General features: G+C 48.6%; 1 protein-coding gene across 1 annotated transcript in view; it reads left to right on the forward strand.

Annotated features, from left to right (window-relative positions):
- Window positions 1–22,208, forward strand: part of LOC126527934 (salivary peroxidase/catechol oxidase-like) — a 219,392-nt gene that overhangs the window by 187,078 nt on the left and 10,106 nt on the right. Inside the window, exons 5-10 of the mRNA XM_055069370.2 lie at window positions 1,743–1,904; window positions 3,340–3,590; window positions 5,672–5,763; window positions 9,500–9,764; window positions 11,977–12,254; window positions 17,316–17,485. Of these exons, the coding sequence (XP_054925345.2) occupies window positions 1,743–1,904; window positions 3,340–3,590; window positions 5,672–5,763; window positions 9,500–9,764; window positions 11,977–12,254; window positions 17,316–17,485 (1,218 nt within the window). The remainder of the gene's footprint in view (window positions 1–1,742; window positions 1,905–3,339; window positions 3,591–5,671; window positions 5,764–9,499; window positions 9,765–11,976; window positions 12,255–17,315; window positions 17,486–22,208) is intronic.

Genomic DNA, 22,208 nt, shown 5'->3' on the forward strand with positions numbered 1-22,208 from the left:
GAAGGGAAGCGCAGTCGCGGACGGCAGAGAATTAAAGGGCCCCTGAAACGGTTCGGACAAATTTTGCAGACGCGTAAGTTACAGCTTAAGTAGAACATGCGCACCACAATTTAAGTGACGCGTTACTTAATAATGGAGCTACAAGCGATTACAAGTTACCCTCCTTCCTAGCCATGCTTTTCCTTCTCAACTCGTTCGCCGAGCGATCGGGGCTAAGCTCCGCCTTCAGTGGTTCTGCGTCCCGATGCGACATCACATCGACCACTTCCGGTTGTTTTGGAGCCCGCCCCCGCCCGCGCGAAACGTCTCCGCTAGCGGCTTGGCCGTCCACCCCAAGCGAGATATATCGAAGCAGTGTGCGTTGCGAGCATTCTGTTGTAGCGCCGAACGTGTCTGGTATTCCGGTAATCACACACTAGCAGAACGTTTCGACAGAACGGTGAAGGCATACACTCAAGCTGATGAAGGAACTTTAGCGTAGACGTACGTGAGCTGCCTGATCGGTCTCCACGGTCCAGCCACCCGTTGGCTCAGAGCTTAACCAGCCGAAGAAAGAGCTAATATTGCTCTAACCTAGTGTAAAACATTTTAAACTTTCACAAAAACAACGCGTTAACGATTACACTCCTGCGAAAAATTTACACCACCAGCAAAGAAGAATAGGTTTTATTACTGCTACTGTGTGTGGTTGAGCTCTATGCCACCAGGTGGCTGCACCGTGCAGACCATTCACATTTGCGCTTCTGTTCATCCCCTGAAACGACACGCAAGCAAACACGGCCAGGCCCTGTCCCCTTGCGCTTGCGCTTACCCTAATACCGGACTCGCGAAACGCTATTGCGTTAGTAATCTTCCGGTGTAAAGTGACCGCCGCAATGGCGCAAATCCTGGCGCCCATCGGATAGCGCCTGTCCAATGCGCTGCAGCCAGTCCGCTCGTCTACTGGCTTGCAGAAGGACACGATGTCGCAGCTTGACATATTGCCAGTCGCTACTTTTGCAGTCCACAACGCAACACAGTCGAATCATAGCGCTCGCGAAATGACCGGCCAACACTGACTGCGGAGCCCTCGTCAAAAACGGAGCACGTTGTAACACAAGCAGACGACACTTGCTGTATGCCGGAAGTGCTTAAGTGTACTGAAAAATTGTTGTGCAGTCTCTTTATGTTACTTTCTTTTTATAAAAACAAATTAACTAACATTCCAACTATTACAAACATCATTTGTTTCCCATAAAGTTGGAAAAATTATCGATCACGCGCCCTGGTCACCCATTCGGATAGCTCGCCCCACTGACGTCATATGGGCGATTTCCGTCATATGGATAGGGGCGGCTTAAAATTCCGCGGAGCAGTGTGCTGCGATCGGCAGCGATGTGCATCTTTAAAACCTTATAATAAATTACACGCTTGGCGCAGAGCACTTAGATGTGTCAATTAATGATCAGAAGGACCTACTCTAACGACTCAGTACGTTTGTAGAAAATCGTCAAAATCGTTTCAGGGTCCCTTTAAGCGGCGAGGCGAAATTAGAAACTTTGCAGGCGTAACTTGGAATCGGCTAGCAAAAGGCAGGGGTAATTGGAGAATCGCTGGGAGAGGCCTTCGTGCTGCAGTGTACATACAAATTGGTTGGTGATGATGATGATGATGATGATGATGATGATGATTTGCACATCTTTCAGTTATTCCGGTCAGAAGTTAACTACTCGCTTACTCCCCCTCCATCTGTCGCCCTGCAGCCAACGGGTCCCTGCTGCAATGCTGTGGCGACGGGGGCGAGAGGTCGCCGTCCTGCTACCCGGTGAGCGTGGCCGGCGAGGACTCCTTCTACGGGCCGCTGTCCGTGTCCTGCATGAACTTCGTCCGCTCCTCGGGGTGCAGCGACTGCGGTGGAGTCATGCGTGCGTTGCTCGCGCTAAGCACTCTCCCGTTAGCGTTACAGTGCGGGGCGTTAAAGCCGCATAAGGGTTAAAATTAAGCGATAGGGTGCGCCTTCTGCACTAACGGCTGCTCTCGCTGGAGAAATTATATATATATTTGGGCTGTATACAACAATTGAAATCGCAAAAGCGCGCATTTAGCGCTCTAATATGATTTCCGTATGCATCGAGAATTGCAGCGTATTACTAGAGTGGTGTATAGTTGTGCTGCACGAATTATGTAATGCCTAAATATCCCTGTTCTGCATGCAGTGCAATTGTTCTGCGAAGTGTATACTCAATGTCCCTGATGTTATTACAACTTCCGGCTGTGCTTACTTGAACTGTAAACGAACTGCAAAACATGGCGCTATAATTTTATTCTTGGAAATTTAAGGGAACTGTGCTCTAGCAGGTTTCAACATTTATTTCCATTTTTTTTTTCCGTGCGTATTTGTTTTAGTCGGTCGATCTTTATTATGTACAGTTTACCCAAGCGGCAAGAAGAAGCAGGCATCACCTATGACGCCAAGCTCTCCTAAGCGCTTGTTTAATTAAAACAAGATCAAAAACTCGGCATCAGCTTGAACTGAGCGAAAACAAAACACGCGTGACTCAAGTGGTGGGGCATATTGTCCCCTTATTTCCCTGTCATTCGCCCGCACCGCTCTTTACTACGTCACGTCGGAATTATCATCGCGTCTTACTCGACGTCGTAAGCGCAAAAGAAAGATGCCCGTTTGTGCAGCACACCGTTCCGAAGAATTCGCGTGGTATTGTCGTTACTGTTTTTTTTTTTTTTTTCATGAGAACGGCGGCAGCGTTAACAGTCACAGAAAAGGCTGATTCTATATTTCTAGATACGTACACTCTCACAATTTCTTAAGCAGAACGCGCGAACACCGACAGCACGGCATGTCAATGCCTTATAACGGCGAGGAGAGGCGAGGTCAGCGAGATAGTACAAACGCGAGCGCGAAAAGTAATTTCCAGTTCGGATGCCGTCGTTGAGCTGTTCGCTTCAAGCGTACGCAAGACCTGCATTCGTGCGCTTACTGTCGCCTACCTTGTCGCTTCTCGCCGTTATAATACCCTGCGATCTAATGTTTTTATATAAAACAACTTGTTTCATCTATAGGGGCCTTAATGTGGTCGACGCTCCTGCCTTCTGGTCAAACATTTGCAGGACTGTAGATGTTGGGCGGGAAACGTACTCCGTGCATGTTGGGCCAACACATGCAGCTATAGGCATTGTAACGCGCATTACCAGGACACTAACGCATCTGAGCTAGCACTCGCACGGCTTCGCGCGGCCACGGCCGAGTGCCTGGTAAGAACGCCGAGGGCGGACCACTGGGCCACGCTGTTCTTGCAGAGAAAGGCCGCGAACTTCGCCCTCTTGCCATCCATACCGCAGACGAGCGCCGATTCGTGAACCAGCAGAGCGCCTACCTGGACGCCTCGCACGTGTACGGCACGAACCAGTTGGAGCACGACACGCTCAGGGACCCCGAGGGCATGGAGCTGATGCTCCTCTCCGAAGGGCGCCTCCTGCCCCGCAGCCTGAGGCCCGACCGCGACGGGTGCAGCGACCCCGAAACGGCGCGCTTCTGCTTCCGAGCCGGCGACGGCCGGGTCAACCAGCAGCCGGCCATCGCCGTGCTCCAGGTAGGCGAGCTGACGCCGACGTCCACAAGCTAGCCGGGACCGCCGTTCTTTGAGCGCGCATAAAGCGGAAACACCGTTCCAAATCGAGGAAAATCAAGAACAAGTTGCGCACATCAACTTTTACTCTCCGTGGAGAGTGCATTGCTTAAATAATAATCAAACTATAATTGACTGAAATGATTTGACTTGCAAATAATTAATGAGTAATTAGTTTGGTGAACTATACACAGCCGGGGAGCTCCCTCCAAGGTGTCAAAAGCGTAAAAAATGAGCATTGCTTTAAGTTTGGGGCGCAATTCAGCGTGTCTAACATTCTACGTATGTCTTCCTGAGGTTAAGCAAACAAATCAGTTGAAAAGCTCTACAAAAGGTTTACGTGCAGCCGGCACGGAGGCCGCTGCGATGTCTGTTTTCTCAGTGGCGCTGAGGCTTCTGAGTCGTGCCTGGGCCTCCGAGATTACATGCTCGCTCGCCAATCTCGAAAGCCACAATGGCACCTTTCTATGATTAAAACAGGAAAAGCGTCCGTTCACAATATCGTGCGAAAGGTGCTATCATATTTTTTACAGCTATCATTTGCGCAATGCATATAGCCTTTCCGACACTTCTTAAAGGGACACTAAAGGTTACCAGAAAGTCAAGTTAAAGTGGTATAGCAATGTTCTAGAACGTCTAAGGCGCCAATATAATCGCGAACAGAGCTTTAGTAACCGAGAAATTTAGGTAAATGCATGACACGATTTGAGACCCCCCAGCGAGATTCCGGTACTAGCCCGATGACGAAAGCACTCCTCATAATTTGTGTTACTAATACTCAACTACTCGTATTAAAAATATCATTTCATTCGATTATAAGACGGAAGAAAATGCTACTTGTCTACGTCTATTCGATTCTAAGAAAACATTTTGACGTTATCCTTCAGTAGTATGGGTGGTCGAAAGGTTTCGTTTTCGCTCGACTCTGCGCGCTCGACTCTGCGCCGCGCACGCTTTGGAGTTTCAGTAGTTTCGTTATCGCCTCGTGCTGTGCGGGTTCTGCTGGCTCGCGAAACTTTCATTTCGAACAAGCAGCGAGAATGCCACGTCCATGTGATGTCGTGGGAAGCCCTCGTTGCTTTCCCGCTCCGGAGAGCCGGTGTCGAGGCCGCCGTCGTAGAACGCAACGACGCCGGCTGCGCGAGCCCTCAGCAGCAGGTCGCGCTCGTCAGTGCTCAAATCGCTGAAGTTGAGCCCAGCATCGCGAGCCAATCTGTCGTTGTCAGGGTGCATTGCGACGAACGTCGAAGTTTGCGTCATAGAATGAAGTACCAGCTTTCGCGCGTTTCTCCTTCCGCTAGCCACCTCACTCCCGCTTTCGCTCTGCTGTCGGCTCTGTCTTGGCTCTGTTTCTGGCCGCGCGTTTGCGTTTTGCGCAGAAAAGCCGTAGCGCCGTCTGCGGACGCCGTTCTACTCACCGATGGCGCAACGTCACTATGAGACCATGATGTCACCACTCCTCGATCGGAGGGCGGGCGATTTGAACTGCGCTAGAGGTACGCGTACGCTTCAGAACGCATTTTCTCTTAAAGTAAGTCTCTCCTTGGCACGAAACAAGCGTTTCGAGGTTTCTGGGATGGTATTTCAACAGTCCACGTTGACTTAATAGTACCCTTTAGTGTCCCTTTAAGCCGCATTTATAACCCTTTCTGATGACTGTTATGATCTACGCATGAAATACTAATTACTTTCGTAATGGTGTATACGCATAATTTCGCTGAATCCTAGACGGCTTTAACACCGATGTCTTTGAAGATTCTCTTCTAGTCATCCTCACCCCTTTCTCCCTCCCCAAGTGCAGGGTAGCCAACCAGGCACGGCGTTGGTTAACCTCCCTACCTTTCCCTCTTCATTTCTCTCCCTCTTATAGTCACCTTGCAAACACTGCACATGCTGGCACCTTTCGGGCAGTTGTGCCAAACGGCCTGAAATAAAACCTCGACAGCTGCCACCGGAAAATGAAAACCGAGTTGCCCAAAATCTCTATGCACTTGTGCCAAATTGCTGAATAGCACGTATGTGCCCTGTCCGATGAATTGCTGCAGATAGCGTATGCTCGCCAGCACAACCGCATCGCCCGGGAACTGAAGAAGCTGAACCCCGGCTGGGACGCCGAGACTGTGTACCAGGAGGCCAGGTAGGCACTCTTCGCGAAGACCTTCTCGCTACTGTGCGCGATGGCATATTGAGAAAAAAAAAAGATTATGCAGATCCCACGCTATGTGAGAATCGATGTAAGCGAAGCTTTCTGGACTGGTTGCTTTGATTGACGGCAATTAGCGGTAATGTTGACGGCGAAAGCTTAATTTCTTCAACATTTAGTCTAGCACGAGAGTGGAGAGTTGATGTTAAACGTTACCTTGCATGCACCACTGCTGTTTGTCAGCGTAGTGCACAGAACACACAGGGAGAGGAGTTTGCTTGAGTCGTTGTTCTGCGCCATACTTGATAACCTCTGAGAGGGTTGAGCATATTCTTGCCTCACATGGTACATCGCTTCGTGGCAGAAGCATTAAAGTTTAATTGGTTTATGGAGCTGTACGGCCCAAAATTATAATCGCAATATGAGACACGCCGTAGTGGCCGACTCCGGATTTCTTTTGACACCGTGGTGTTCTTTAATTTTGTCCCAAAATCTAAGCGCACGTGCGTTTCCTATTTCGCCCCCGTCGAAATGCGGCCGCCGCGATCGGGATCAAATTCACTACCTCTACCAATGCTATGGCCGCAAAGCTACCATGGCGGGCACAGAGGTGTTGATTTGACGGTCTACCACTTTCTGGACTCTGTGCTCTGCTTTACTTACGCGGCTCCGCTTCTGCGCGCCCTGCGTAATTAGTCCCCTTAACATATTTGCATGGTGTTTATTTTTCAGAAATAGCTGGAACACACTGTACCGTACCTTGAACTTAAGCTTATCCAGTTTCCCCGCAAGCGCTGTCATGTAGTCGTAGTAGGGTTTCCTTGCCTCCTCACTTAACCCCCCCCCCCCTGTATGGGAACTGCCTCTTCTCTCCCTTCCTCTCTACAGTTCTATCTACTTCCCCTTCGGACTCGCCCATTAGTAGAAAGTGAAGCCCTGCAGTTTCTTCAATGCTTTTGAAGGGGGTCACGGATAATTACAGCTGTCAAGAGGCTAACGTGGTCGCCACATTAGCCTTGAGAGGACATGATGCACATTCGACGCGTCGGAGTCCAAATGAGTTTCTCCCGGCGCCTTTCCTCTCTGACTCGCTCCTGCCTTGTATACACACGCTCTGAACCACCCCCGACGTGGTGCGCCAGACAGCAGCAGCAGCAGCAGTGGCGGCAAAGTCGAAGGAAGAGGCAAAAAAAGGTTCGCTTTGAAAATCATTGCATTTGGAATCGCCGCAGCTTACAACAGTCTCACAAAATATAGTAACTGACAACGAGGCGCAGAAAAGGGCCACAAGAAGCCTGCGTTCAAGAGCTGTTTTGAGGGTTCCCTGAAACAGCACTTCCATGATGGATCACTACTAAATGGGCTTGCACGCTGCAATGAACGCTATATATGTATAGATTTCATTGATTACGGGAAAGCGTTTGATTCAGTCGAAATCTCAGCAGTCGTGGAGGCATTACGGAATCAGGGTGTAGACGAGCCGTAGTAAAAATACTGAAAGATATATGCAGCGCCTCCACAGCCGCCGTAGTCCTACATAAAGAAGGCAACAAAATCCCAATAAAGGCGTCAGGCAGGGAGATACGATCTGTCCGATGCTATTCACAGCGTGTTTAGAGGAGGTATTCAGAGACCTGGATTGGGAAGAAGTGGGGATAAGAATTAATGGAGAATACCTTAGTAACTTGCGATTCGCTGATGATATTGCCTAGCTTAGTAACTCAGGGGACCAATTGCAATGTATGCTCACTGACCTGGAGAGGCAAAGCCGAAGGGTGGCTCTAAAAATTAATCTGCAGAAAACTAAAGTAATGTTTAGCAGTCTCGGAAGAGAACAGCAGTTTACGATAAGTAGCGAAGCACTGGAAGCGGTAAGGGAATACATCTACTTAGGGCAGGTAGTGACCGAGGATCCGGATCATGAGACTGAAATAATCAGAAGAATAAGAATGGGCTGAGGTGCGTTTGGCAAGCATTCCCAGATCATGAACAGCAGGTTGCCATTATCCCTCAAGAGGAAAGTGCATAACAGCTGTGTCTTACCAGTACTCACGTACGGAGCAGAAACCTGGAGGCTTACGAGAAAGGTTCTACTTAAATTGAGAACGACTCAACGAGCTATGGAAAAAAGAATGGTGGGTGTAACGTTAAGGGATAAGAAAAGAGAAGATTGGGTGAGGGAACAAACGCGAGGTAACGACATCTTAGTTGAAATAAAAAAAAGGAATGGGCATGGGCAGGACATGTAATGAGGAGGGAAGATAACGGATGGTCATTAAGCGTTACGGACTGGACTCCAAGGCAAGGGAAGCGTAGCAGGGGGTGGCAGAAAGTTTGGTGGGCGGATGAGATTAAGAAGTTTTCAGAGACAACATGGCCACAATTAGTACATGACCGGGGTAGTTGGAGAACTATGGAAGAGGCCTTTGCCCTGCAATTTTCATTTCGCATGAAAACCAACCAACCCACTATGGGTATATGAGCCGTATATTTTATCATGCTTGGGATAAGTAGTCTGACCTCGCATCCAAAATAAACCGCCGTGGCGCTGCGCTATTCGAGCACGTCGTAAACGCGAGCGCAGCGCCACCTGAATTTCTCCACGTCATCCCGGGGCTCCAGCGCGCCCTGAGATTCCGGGGCAGCGTGAGAGCTAGATCGAGATGATTTTTCTCAAACCTTGTTGTGCAACAGCCGAGCACCTCCAGCGTTCGGCAAGCGCATGGAATGAAACTGAGCGTCCCTAACGCGAGCAATATGTCTCGGCCTATAGGCTGTAGACCACCGGCAAGAGCTTGGAGTCAAGGCACTTCTTCGTTCTGCCTCTTTCGAGCTGTACATCAATCCCTCCTTTTAGCGCTTCGTCCTGCGGTCTGGGGTAGCCAACCGTCCTGGATTTAGCCGGACAGTCCCGATTCTCGAGTAAATGGCCGAAGTACCGACATTAATTGACGAGGTCAGGACGACCAAATGTCCCGACTAAAGCTTTCCTTTTATGGACACTCCAGGCGCATTTCTGCCGTCGCCATCGCCGTCTCCGTCACCGTGAGGTTCTGTATAAAGTCTATGGGCGTCAAAATCGTCGCCGCGCGCCGTATGTTACATGCGCGAACTAAAGCGTGCGCGGGTGAGCAGTGCTCGGCGGTCATCTAGTGAGATGTGTTCATGTTTGCTTGTGCGCGTGTGACGCTATGCTTGTTAATTTAGTTAGTAAGCGAATGTTTACAAGCTTACACGGCCGATAAATCTACTATCCTTACTTCGTATAGCTGTCCACTAATTTGCTATTGCAATCGATGCTTCGCCTTTCGGGCAAAACTGTGACTTTTTTCTACTGAATAACAATGAATCAGATTTTTCTTTACTAATGCCTGACAGCTCAGTCGCTCAATCTGTTTCGTCTTCTGTTTCATTGTCGCGAAATATAAAGGCGGTTTTCCTCTTTCTCGTATTTATAATTGCGTTGCAGGACCTAACTGCTCACGGTATACCTGTATCTGTATTGGCAGCTCTGTTGGCGAGGCGACTACTGCACCTTGATTGTTGTAAATTGCGACACAATAGGTCTAAAAATATTTGCGTAACTTCATTGCACGTACCACGCACTGGCAAACTTGGTCGGAGCCAGATCCCCCCCCTCCTCCCCATCCCGACTTGATCCGCTGGAGAGTAGGCAACCCTGCTCCTCCGGTCCGTTGCAGCAGCACGTTCTTCGCGGTCTCTCGCGCAGGCGCGTCTTGGTGGCTCAGCACCAGCACATCATCTACACCGAGTACCTACCCGTGCTGCTGGGCCGACGGTTCCCGCCCATCCCGGGTCTGCGCAGCCGCTACGACGCCCGGCGTGACCCGTCGGTGCTGGTGGAGTTCGCCACAGCCGCGTTCCGCTTCGGACACGGCATGGCCGACCACTACTCCCTGGTGGACGAGCACTTCAGGGGCACCGTCTACTCGCTGGCCGACCACTACTTTCTGGTGGACGAACTGCACGACAAGGTGCGCCCGCGCGAGTGATTTTACGAAAAGCGCCCGTTGTCAGGGGAAACGCCTCGCTTGTCTTCGAGTCATCACGAGTGCGGCATTTATTTTTCTTCGTGGGCAGAGTACGCCTTACGCGACGCCCAATGCAGATATTCATTATTCAAAGGAAGGAAGGAAGGAAAACGTGGAGAAGGAAAGGCAGGGAGGCTAACCAGTTTAGCTCAACCGGTTTGCTACCCTACACATAAGAGCGGGATGGGATGGATGAAAGATGGAGAGGAGAGAGAGAGAGAGAGCACATAGCAAAGCACACAAATCGTAAGTTACAGTCCGTCACTCTTGCGTTGTACGTAACATCCCTGTCACAGCCGCTTGTCCAAGCCCGTCTCTTTCAAAAACCGAAGTAGTCCCTTCGTCCACTTCTGCTGCGATATCTTCTGTCGGCGACATGTGAAAACCGTTTCAACCGACAACGGTCTATCGTCAAGGTGCGCTAGAACGGACGCCAGAACTGTCTCTGAACATTATATACAGGACAGTCGCAAATAATGTGTTCTAGCGTCTCCTCGCAAAGGCAGGCATTGCAGAGAGCATTGTCGGCCATTCCAATGCGAAACGAGTAAGATTTCGTGAATGCCACTCCTAGCCAAAAGCGATAAAGCAGAGTGGCCTCTCTTCGGCGGAGTCCAGTTGGCATATAGAGATGTATCAAAGAGGGCAGGTGGTAATGACGATTGCTCCGGTTGGTCTGGCTGCTTGGTGTGCCCTACAGAGAGAGCGTGATCTCCTGTGCAAAGAGCTATGGCCGCCTGGTCGGCCCTCCGAAGGAGTAGATCTTTGAAAGATGCGGAATTGAGGATCGAACCCTTGTGATCGATGACAACGGCAGCGAACCTGGCCGAGCAAATTTCGTCCCTGAAGTGTCTGAGAAGCGCGGCGACCCTGGCCCTGCGCCTGCCGACGTTGTGCTGTGGATGAACGTTGCGAGGAAAAAGATAGGCCGGAATGTTTGCCCTTTGGGCCTCATAGAGCTGATGCCGCCGCTCCGCCACAAGTGTGCGGCTGAGGCCGAGTACGGCCAATATCTTCCTTCCAGCCGGCGTAGAGGACAGCCGAGCTACCTAGGCAGTTTCCTGTGCATCGATGATCTCTTCCGGTGTGCTGTGAACCTCTAGCTGCATGAGTCGCTCGGCGCTGGTTTGCAAGGGAATGCCCAGCACCCTCGTTATGCTCTTTAGAATTGGCGTGTCCAAGTTCTTCTCGTGGCCGTGCTTAGAGAGCAGTCCAAAATCTCAACACATTACACAGTCAGCACTGTGTACGCCTCTTCTTCTTGGTCGTGCTACTTTTTTGTATAGTGATTACCTGAATACCTCTACAATTACTAAAGTTTTCGTCAAATTATTAATTTGTTTGAGTATTCATTCGTTCGCTGCTTCGTTCGTTCGTTGCCACAAACGCTTCTGGGATCTCTCGTGCAAGAGGCTAATTTCGTAAACTGTGTGTGTGTGTGTGTGTGTGTGTGTGTGTGTGTGTGTGTGTGTGTGTGTGTGTGTGTGTGTGTGTGTGTGTGTGTGTGTGTGTGTGTGTGTGTGTGTGTGTGTGTGTGTGTGTGTGTGTGTGTGTGTGTGTGTGTGTGTGTGTGTGTGTGTGTGTGTGTGTGTGTGTGTGTGTGTCTGTGTGTGTGTGTGTGTGTGTGTGTGTGTGTGTGTGTGTGTGTGTGTGTGTGTGTGTGTGTGTGTGTGTGTGTGTGTGTGTGTGTGTGTGTGTGTGTGTGTGTGTGTGTGTGTGTGTGTGTGTGTGTGTGTGTGTGTGTGTGTGTGTGTGTGTGTGTGTGTGTGTTGTAATTAGTGCGACCTGCGGGCTTTCCTTTTTCCTTTTCTCTCTCTCTGTTCCAACCGTCACACTCGATTACTTTTTTCATTGTGGCACTTCAGTTTTTGTGAACTGGGGGTCATCCTGCTTTTCTTTTCCTCTTTACTTCCCTTCTTCGTATCTTTCATTTCTTTTTCTATGCCGTCTTGCACTTGTGAGCCTGCTACTTCCTTTATTTCCGTCTCTATCCATCGCTTTCATATCGGATAATAATGATCGCTATCATTCACGTGGACGTGCCTCCAGTTTCTCGCTCGAGAAGCTCCCTCTCTCTCTTAAAATTAAATTATGGAGTTTTACGTGCCAAAACCACTATCTGATTATGAGGCACGCCCCTCTCTCCCTCTCGCAGGGCACGGTGGACCGGCTCATCCGCGGCCTGGTCCTCCAGCGTGCGCGCGTGCCCAGTCCGGCGCTGTCGGACGCCGTGCGCGAGCACCTCTACCGGAACGCGAGCAGCCAGGCGGGCCTGGACCTGGCCTCGCTCAACGTGCAGCGGGGACGGGACCACGCGATACCCGGATACGCCTTCTGGCTGCGCCGCTGCCTGGGACGACGGGTGCGCGACTTCGCGGACCTGTACGCCTTCATGGAACCTCGCCGAGCAAAGCTTCTCGCGGAGCTCTACGAGTCAGTATTCCGCGACCTCCCGCAGGCGATGCAAACAGCTACCGCACGGCGCGAGCCATTTCGAACAATTTCCTCCGTGCTGTCCTCGGTGTCATTTCTTGATGGCGTCTTATGATTTGGCTATATATACTTAGCCAAATGCGGCAGAGCTGTCGCTTTATCTGGCGCGTCCTGGCCGCTTCAGCCGGGCGCCACGTATCACCCACTAACTCCTACGGAGCCTTGTATAGGGTGCTGCTTTTTGATGCGGATGGACGGTGAGTCAGGTGATATGTGTCATTTTTCGTGGGATTTCTTTATCAGGCGGAAAGAATAAACGGGCGAAAACTACCTGATTGAAAACATGCCAGTTCTCAGTTCCTTTATTTTTGACGTAATAGTTCAGCGGAAGCCCACAAGGTGGAGGGAAGTAATTAATGAAAGGAACATGAGACATCCTCCCAATCGTAGCAATTGCTACGATTGGGAGGATGTCTCATTTTTCCTTCATTAATTACTTCCCTCCACCTTGCAATTGCTACGATTGGGAGGATGTCTCATTTTCTCTTCATTAATTACTTCCCTCCACCTTGCGGGCTTCCGCTGAACTATTACGTCAAAAATAAAGGAACTGAAAACATGCCTGTTCTCAGTTCCTTTATTTTTGACGTAATAATTGCTTCGATTGGGTGGATGTCTCATTTTCCCGGTATTAATTCCTTTATTTTCTAATATTCTTTATTTACGGCAGGTCATTCAGAGCAGTAAATAAATAATTAGCTAATTTCAATTAATAAATTGAATGACATCAACAACAGAATTACTGGCGGCTACTGTACTTGATCGTGAACAATATGCACTCGGTTATCTTAGCGCATAGAATGACCCGTCTTTTTATAAAAACGCGATGCATTATAGCTGGGACGCTCTGTATATTATACATACATACATACATACATACATACATACATACATACATACATACATACATACATACATACATACATACATACATACATACATACATACATACACCTTACGTGCGTTTAATCCCCATTAGGCTACTATTTTTTAACATCTAAACATCCATACTATCAATTTAATTTCCCTATTTCATTATTCAACCCATAGCTTACTTTCAGCATTCATCTTCTTTTTTTCCTGCTGCCTTCTTCATAAAAACGTTAATTGATGACGAGCCACCTGATGCGTTTACTTACCTAACTAAATGCGCCCGCGAGCTTGATTCTTGTCTCCTACTATTTCTTTCTTTTCTCTCATGTTTTACTTCTACCACGCCCCTTTTTCCATTTCGCCGGTACAGGCTCGCCAACCGGAGATGTACTTTAGCTAACCTCCCTCTCCTTACTTTTATATCTCTCACTCTGTCTGTCTTTGACTCACGACGGTGTTGTGCAGATTTAACTGCAATTGAAAAGAGGCACCAAACTATTGCATGCGAAATAAACACCACAGCAATTTTGTGGGAAAATGGTTGCTCTAGCACAGACGGCCACGTACTCTGGCACTGTCCTCATTATTTTGCTCAGCCTGCCCGTTTGGAAGTACAGACCGTCGACTATCGTACACAGGTGGCATGGACAAATATCCGGGACGTCAGGTAATGGTCGTGGTGGTGATACGGCTACTCCCTTTTGATTACACGGTTACAAAGTCGGTAGCCCAGTCAAGTATGTACCCAAGGCAAGAGAGGGCGCGCGTAGAATCAGTATAAAGAATAAGTTTCGGAGTATTGTATTCGTCTTCCACGCTGTGCCTGCCCTCTCATTGGCTCGCGCCATTCACGTGGTTTGTCGCCGCCGTAGGGCATCCAAGCGCCGGCCGGCAGGCGCTGGTGTTGTGTTCTTTGCTAGTTGTCCAGCTTACTCGACCAGTGGCTGCAGCCCAGGAGCATAGTGGGAGGCAACCCATGAAATACAAGCAGACTCCGCCCACAAAAACGCAGCGCACCTGCCCTTCACTTCACCTTTGAAAAAAAGCCGAGCCAGCTGGAGTCCTCTCACAGCCTAATGACCTTGCTCAGCTAATGTAAATGCTGGGCTCATTAAAAATTCAGAGCTGACTGTTTCAAACAAACACATTGCCTTTCGGTCCGGATCAACCATGAAATTCGCCCCAGAGATTCGTGTTTCATCCTGAAACTGGTGACCACAGAGAGACATCTGTAAGAAAACAAATTACGGCAGAAACCATCCTTGATGGTTGACTAAGTCAATGCGAAGCATGCCTCCGCCGAACGCGCCGCAAAGCCAGGGGAACGCTCGATCGCTTGATGACCGCCACATGCGCGGGCCGCGACATCCAGACGACGTGCAACTGGAACCAGAAGTGGTCACAGATGCTAGACACCGCAGCAAATTCGCCTTGGACGAAGCGCTTCCGAAACTACGCGTATGCGTCTCGCAAGTGGCGCTCCTCCATTCGGCGCCGCTTTGTCTAGGCGGCCTGTCTAGCGGCCGTTCGCTTTGCGTGCCGCTGCTCTACGGCCGCGCATATATCTCGTCGGCCCATCGCTTCGCCTCCTGTCTCGCCGCTTCGGCACGCATCTCGCATCTCTGCAGTGTCTGCAGAGCGTTTGTACCCTTCCGCTCCTCTTCTGCTCGGTACTTCCGAAGGCGCGTTGTTGTATGTTCAAGTAGAGGCCTACGCGCAACTTGGCGCAGCTGGCGCAACTAAGCCGTGTCTCTATTTGTGGCGCGCACACCCGTGCCGGCAAGGGTATCAAGGAAACGAGGCGGCACGCCAGTAGCGGTGTGCGAGCGCATGCGTGGAAGAGCGCGCGTATGCGCCGTGGAGCAAGCAGGGACCCAGCCAATAGCGGCCAGCTAGCGGGCGCATGGGAGGTGCGCGCGCATCGGCGACAAGCTCTGTGACCTTGGGCGGCTTCGCGTTTGACCTTGGCTCCGACTAGGCAAAAAAATGCGTCGCATTTAAAAAAAAAAAAGCACCTGTTTTAAACACGCCATACCACCTAGCGTCAGAGAAGTAAGTGAACCTTATTGCTTGTGTTGGCTGTAAGATTATGAGTGCACTCGTGCTGGCTCGGCTTGCTTTCTGTTGGGAAGGATAGGTACACTGCGTTTTTGCGACTGGAGCTAGTTCGCAATTTCTAGGTGGTCACCGACTATTGGCCGCGATATCGAGCGGAGTCGCCGCCTGGCGGACGTCGGTTGAACGAGCTGGAACAGTGTTAGTTGCGCGACTCGTCGTCCCCTAGCCGGTAATTCCATACATGTGTGCGTACGGCGCACATGTCCCTTAAAGCCTGTTTATTTCGTGGTTGTATCCCAGTCGTAAATGGTGAAATGCATTTATTTTGCGATATAGACGCTTCTCTGAGTTTGCGCTGTAGCCTTTGGGCTGCAATAAAACTTGTCACTGCTCGTGTGAACCGCGCGATTTACGATTGTCGAGCCCTAGGTCGACCACAAACATCACGCAGTCGTCCTTAGCAGTTCCTGAGGTGCCCTTCTATTATGTGGATATCTCACTGCGCAGAATTAATTTAGCCTCGCAAGTGAATTTTCGCGCTTTGGTACTTTGATCGCCTGCGACAAAAGAGAAGCGGAAATAACATATTACAAGAAGATCACGTGTAACGTAGCAGTTGCTAGATGCAGGACGTCGTAAAACTGAGTTGCTGGCGTCTAGTGTAATCGACTCTTTAGTGTGATATGCTGTTAGCTTCATGGATGGTAGCGGACATTATTTTCATAAATGAAGAAAACAACGTAATGAGGTTGCCTCTCCAATTAATTGATTATTCTCATTATTCTGCTGCAGGTAATAACTTATAATATATACAGAATCGCGCAAAACAACTTCCGTCGTCTCGAAACGGCCGCTCGTGAGGTGGTGACTTTTCTCGCCTCGCCATAGCCTGAACTATTCTCGCCTGGGTCAGCCTGAACTATTTCGGGCGAGGCTCCGCGCGACGGACTTTTAGTAGTGTTTTTTTTTCTTTTTCTATTCACTCTGTAGTCCAGAGATACCTAGCGCCCTCTCCATTCTACCATCTGAATATGTACCGTAGTTTTAAAAAATCGAATCTCCGAAAATTTATTTGTCAATTAGAATGCGACTTATATGTGACGAAAACCCATTTCTGAACACCGTCGGAAAGTTTGCGCTTTGTGGTAACGAAATTGTTTCTCAGGAGCTTTAAAACACTTTTTTCTTCTTTCTTTTGGCAGTATTGCTATAAAATGGTGCACGTTGAAGCAAACGAAATTTCTGAGGAACCTGTAACTTTATTGCCACAGAGCTAAAGCCTTTTTGAAGACGATCCCCAATGTGTCTTTCTCATACAGCAATAAAATTTTAATTGGTAGCTGAGTTTTTCATAGATTATGATTTTTAAACTGCGGTGCCCATTCAGTTAGGCAGTGTCTAGCGGATGTCCATCGAAAGGTGGCGTTAGGTGTTACACGTGCCTTGTCCTGGATTTCGACATGTATGTCTGTATTCTTTGTGCGCACAAGGTAGTTAAGGAGTGCCTACGTTTGGTTTCGTTTACGCCCTTCTTCCTGGTTGTAAATAAAACTTTTCGCAGCTCTGTTCCAACTATTTATCCTTTACAATGAAATGACACTTGATCTAACGTATAATTCTAGCTCTGCAGATTGACAAAAGACTGCCATAACCCCATGCAGATGAATGGCTCGTGTATTTATGTTTTAACTTTACAGACTTTCACTTCCTTTTTTGCATTGACTGCCGAACGGCGCAATGAGGGAAGGAATTTAAACATAAGTATGCGAGCCTTTTTTCATGCACACGCTGCCGGTTGATTCACCAATAAAATGTGCTGTCCACCAGACAACGCTCATGGTCGTCACGTTGGCCAGTGGCCAGTTCGTAATTCTAACGACTCCAAATCTTGTTTTCACGGACGGTCTGTGCCCAAGGGCCGTGTCCATAGCAGGTTATGTGCGTTTTCTATGTACCCAGGCATGAGGGAGGAACAATTTTTCGAAGTTCTTTGAATCTTGATGAAATTCAGCTTTCCCGCGCAGTCTAAAATAGCTTGAACGAACTGACGTACGTGTAACAACGCTCCAGGCGCCCCGACGACGTCGACCTGTGGGTTGGCGGCCTCATGGAGCGACCCGCGAACCCGGATGCCCTGGTGGGTCCCACCTTCGCCTGCATCATCGCGCGCCAGTTCCGCGGCTTCCAGGAGGGGGACCGCTTCTTCTACAGCCACGGGGGACCCATGGCTCTCACGGACGGTGCATATACAGCCATGCGCATTCGGCTATATTGTGTGCTGCTTGTTCCTTATTTCACTGAAATTCACTGTCACATGTATATACGTTTCAAAAGAAATATTTAGTAATAATAATAATAATAATAATAATAATAATAGCTTAAAGCAATATAGCGATGAATGTCTGAAAGTTTTTGGCGCTCATATCGAGAGCATTAATTAGATGCGGAAATCTTCCGCCAATAACTGCAGGATCTGTTTCGAAGACTTCGCGGCATTGTACGTGGGTACCGTATCTGGCTTCGCGGAGGCGGCACGGCGCAACCAGGGTCTGGTACTCTGATAATATTTCATTCCACTTACAGTTCCAGACCACTCTATCTCGAAGTTGGTCGTTTCCTCGAGCAGAAACCGGTTAACACTGCCACTGTGACGGTTTAGCGGCTGCCGTGTTCCGCTGCTGAGCTCGCGGGTTCGACTCCCCGCCACGGCAACGGCATTCCGATGTGGACGTAATAATAATATTATTATTAGGTGCTGGTGCACCCACATTTGGAACGCGCACTTCAGAGAATCACAGGTGGTGGGTGCCAGGTAGCCGCACCCTATACTACGCCGTCTCGACGAATGTCTAAGCCATTTCGTGAGTTTCTGTGCTTAGAACATTAGCATGGGGAGACGCATGTGCTGGCCACCCTTCCATTGCGTTATGCGATCACGAAGTGGCATATTTCAGAGCTAGGTGACCCTGCGTGAATTTTATTTCTGATGCTGCACCGTTAGATTGCAGCATTGATCCCGTAATCAGAAGTTCGCCTTAACTGGAAGCCCATGCTTGACTTGGTCGAAATGACGCCTGCTGTGAACGTGCCCAAGATGTTCATTGCCTTTCCTTGGGCGCGTTCACTTTAGGCTTCATTTTGTTTTGAGCAAATTAATGCATGGGCTCCGAGTTAAGGCCTATATCTAAGAATACGGGTTCTATTTAAGAGTTCGTGCGTGACGTAACCTCGTGTTATACCACGTGTCTCAGCTAACATTAGCCAAGCTATTCAACGGAAAAGGCAAGATAAAAAAAAAACACGGTGCAAGATACAATAACACGGCTTGTGGTGTTCGGTCGACCGGCGGAGTTCTGATACTCAAACACCATACGCCTTAAAACTGTGTCTTTCTCCCTGTTTTCCTTTTAATGCTTTTCTTTTTTTCGTTGAACAGATCGGCTAACGCTATCTGGCACACCCTATAGACTGTGCACGTACAGGTGTAGGACTGCACGAGTGACGTCGCGGCGTATATAAGCTGCTGTTTTCATCTCAGCAACTCGCTATAGTTGAGTTGAGTTGAGTTGAGTGGTTGTAGGCTACTGGTGGGATTAGCCTTGCAGTAGCTGCCGGCAATTGCTCCACCGTAGCGACACTTAAAATACATAAATCATATAAATCAGACACAGACCTCACAACTACACTACACATAGTCACACCTAAGGTCACCATGTGGAGGCCAAATCCGTGTCCTGCAGGTAATTTAAGAGAAGGCGAGAAACCTCCTTCCTATCTAACCGGTTCCCGCGCGGGAAAACAATGTCCTGTATAGAACTGTGGGGAATTCCTGTCCTCTTGAGGGACCCGAATAACACGCTCCTTTCCGCGTCATACAGAGTACAGCCAACATGTCTCCCGTGTTCTCCTTGCTTATCGCTGGTGTAACTTAATAATATATTACTTTAACAACAATAATAATCTTAATAAATACAAAGAAAGCTTGTTCCCACGGCCCAAAGGAAAGTTGCGAGCCGTGTACAGGTGGAACAATACGAAAAAGTCGGCACTGGCGCGAGCTCTCAAATTTGGCCGTGGCCTCAAATCTTCTCTGCTGCGTGCCAGACACAGCACGCGCCATTTCGCAGTCCGAGAGAAAGCCTGTCGCGTGGATTATGAGAACGGCCTTGGACACAGCGCCTGTTCGCGCTGGCCTAAAGTGTTGCGAAAACGGCGGTTCTCTTGTTCTGGTCACAATGGCGGCGACAACGCGAGGTGTCAGTGATGTAAGATCGGGTCAAGGGAGCAAATTCCGTCCGTGACATGAAGGAAAAAAAACTAAGAATGCGACTGCGCCCGGACTTTGGCGACAGTTGGAAAAAACTCTTATTGTGTTTTGCGCGTATACCGTATAAGCAAACCAACAGTCGGACGTCACAATAGCTTCTTTTTTTTTTCTGAGCGGAAATATTCTACCAAAGTGGTCGCGCTCTTCCGCAATCATTTAGGCCTCAGGTATCGCTACAGAATTTCGGAGAGCATTTTCTGAGTATCACTGCTGTGCGCAGCCTATAGCTAAGCAGGAATTTCGGAGCGGATACTCACGGACTTTATAGCAGGTGGATTTTTTTTATTCAAAACCGTTAAGTCAGACCGAGACCGGCACAAGTATTCTTCTAAATAAGTTAGATACCACATACCTGTGTATTTCGAACGAATTTCTTGAAGATTCTCTGAAACACTTAACACTCATCGACCACTTCAGGTAAATTACTTGAAGTGGTGCATTACTGGCGACACGGTAAAATGCAATGTTCAGATAGCTAGTTATAATTTACGCTAATTCAGCTCTTAGTTCAGCTTCTTTTACTTGCTTTAGGGCACACACACTGCAGCCCCATAAATGACGCGGAGTAATAATAAAAGAATATCCGCTTAGCAGAGATTCAGAGACTAGCATCAGTTTATATATACTCGTCTACAAAATCTGCTAAGAAATGTGTGGACATTGCAGTTCGTTTTTTTTTTTTTTTACAATTTGTGCGAAGAATGCTTTTGGGAAACTATTAATCAAAAATCCAATATATGTTACAATACATTTGAAGTAACAACATCTCAAAACCGTTCCTTCCCTAAAAATTTCCGATAAGCAGGTGTGAGTTTACGAGAGCCTGAATTTCATTCATTCTTAAATTACGACATTTCTCCTAAAGCGAGAACTCAAAATTTTGTTATAGAAAGTTTGTTAATTACCTTTCTGAACGTTTTCATTGGTCGTGTGCAAATAAGGACATCTTCAAGTAAGTTACCTGAAGTATAGCCGATCAGAGCGATCTATGACAGCAGTTATCGCTCCCCTTTCTCGCATCGGCAAAGAGAAAACACACTGTGCAATTAAGATTGCGGAAAAAAACGGCACGAAATCGTAATTTGTTAGCACTAAATGCTCCCATAAGCATTCCTCATTACTGTGTGGAGCCCAAACTACAAATTTTTCAGGCGATAAAAAGCTTGGCAAGATACGTTATATGCGAAATGCCACTTACCATTTTTCTTAATCGAAAGCCGGTGATCTATGATGAGCGGACAGACCGCGTGCTGCTCTGTTACAACAGTTCCCAAAACGACGAAAAAAAATGCACGTGACAAGCACGAACTGCCTTTTACTAAACAGCTCATTAAATATTGAAGCATTTGTGTCTAGTTCGCAACTTGAAGGCCACAACTTGGCTTATGCAAGGTTTGTCCGCAAAGGGGGTCGCTAATTGGGGCAGCGAGCTGCAAGGCTACGACCGCTCTCGCCAGAGACAAGCAGTTGTCAAGGCGGAAAGATTGGTTGCGCCAGCAGCATAAGCAAGCCGAAGACGCAAGAGAAGACAAGAGAGCTGTTTTCGCCTTCCTTGCGCTTGTGTTAGAACCGTGCAATCGTGCTAACTCACCCAACGGAAACTTTAGAAACTTTATTTGACAGGAAGAGATTTTAAGGAGGGCTGGTCGGAGCCCCCCAGTACAGGGCCCCACTGGCCTCTGCCGCCTGGCTGACCTAGCCAGTTAAGGACTTTTGCCATGTCAAGTCAGAACGACCGAGCTGTGCCTCCCACTGCTCCATTGCGTCATTGCTATTAGGCGTGTCAGGGTGCATAGTGCAGTGCCAGGTTACATGTATTAGGGTTGGCAGGTTACTGCGCCAAGGACAGTTGGCCCTATAGTGAGTGGTATACATGGCGTCCAGCAATTTTAGATGGGGGAATACCCCAGTCTGTATTTTGCACCAATCGGTGGCCTCTTCCCCGCTAAGATGTTGGTGAGGCGGCGGGTATATTTTGTGGACTCCGCGCTAATGAGCAAGGATGTCTTTGGCATTTAAAATTGATGGAATTTTGAGAGGTATAATGCGAGTGGTTGAGGTTAGAAGAGGACGCCGTCGCTCGGGTGGCACACCCTCTTGCTAACGTGTTGACCTGTTCGTTCCCTTGTACCCCCGCGTGTCCCGGGCACCAGAGTAGACGATGACGGTGGTTGAAAGATTTGGGGATTATCGCGAAGCTAGCCGGGCAGTCACCCAATGAAAAGATTTTAATAATCCGGCAGCTGGTGGGCTTCTCGCTGTCGCTTTCTATGTACACCAGCCATGAAAAGTATATGGACCCGTGGTTCACTGGAAAAGCCGAATGTCTTCGTAATTCATGTTCCACTACGTACTATTTCTACATAAAGCCCGAAGGTATAAAATATAATACTTGTATGCCGACCAGGCTTGTCCAGCTCTATTCTGCGAAATAATAATAAGAAAGATACCTTCCCACATAAAACCTGCAGATATATTGTCGGCTCACACGCCTTTCTAGAGCACAGCGATCTGTTAATGAATTGACGAATCCTTTTTATCGAATTCTTTGATTTACTTTACTGTATTTTGTTTAACCCCTCAGCATTTCCCTCTGGGATCTCAGCTACTCCTTCATAATTTCATTTCATTTTATT

Source organism: Dermacentor andersoni, chromosome 9 (assembly GCF_023375885.2).
Source record: "Dermacentor andersoni chromosome 9, qqDerAnde1_hic_scaffold, whole genome shotgun sequence".
In the NCBI taxonomy this organism is placed as follows: Eukaryota; Metazoa; Arthropoda; class Arachnida; order Ixodida; family Ixodidae; genus Dermacentor; species Dermacentor andersoni.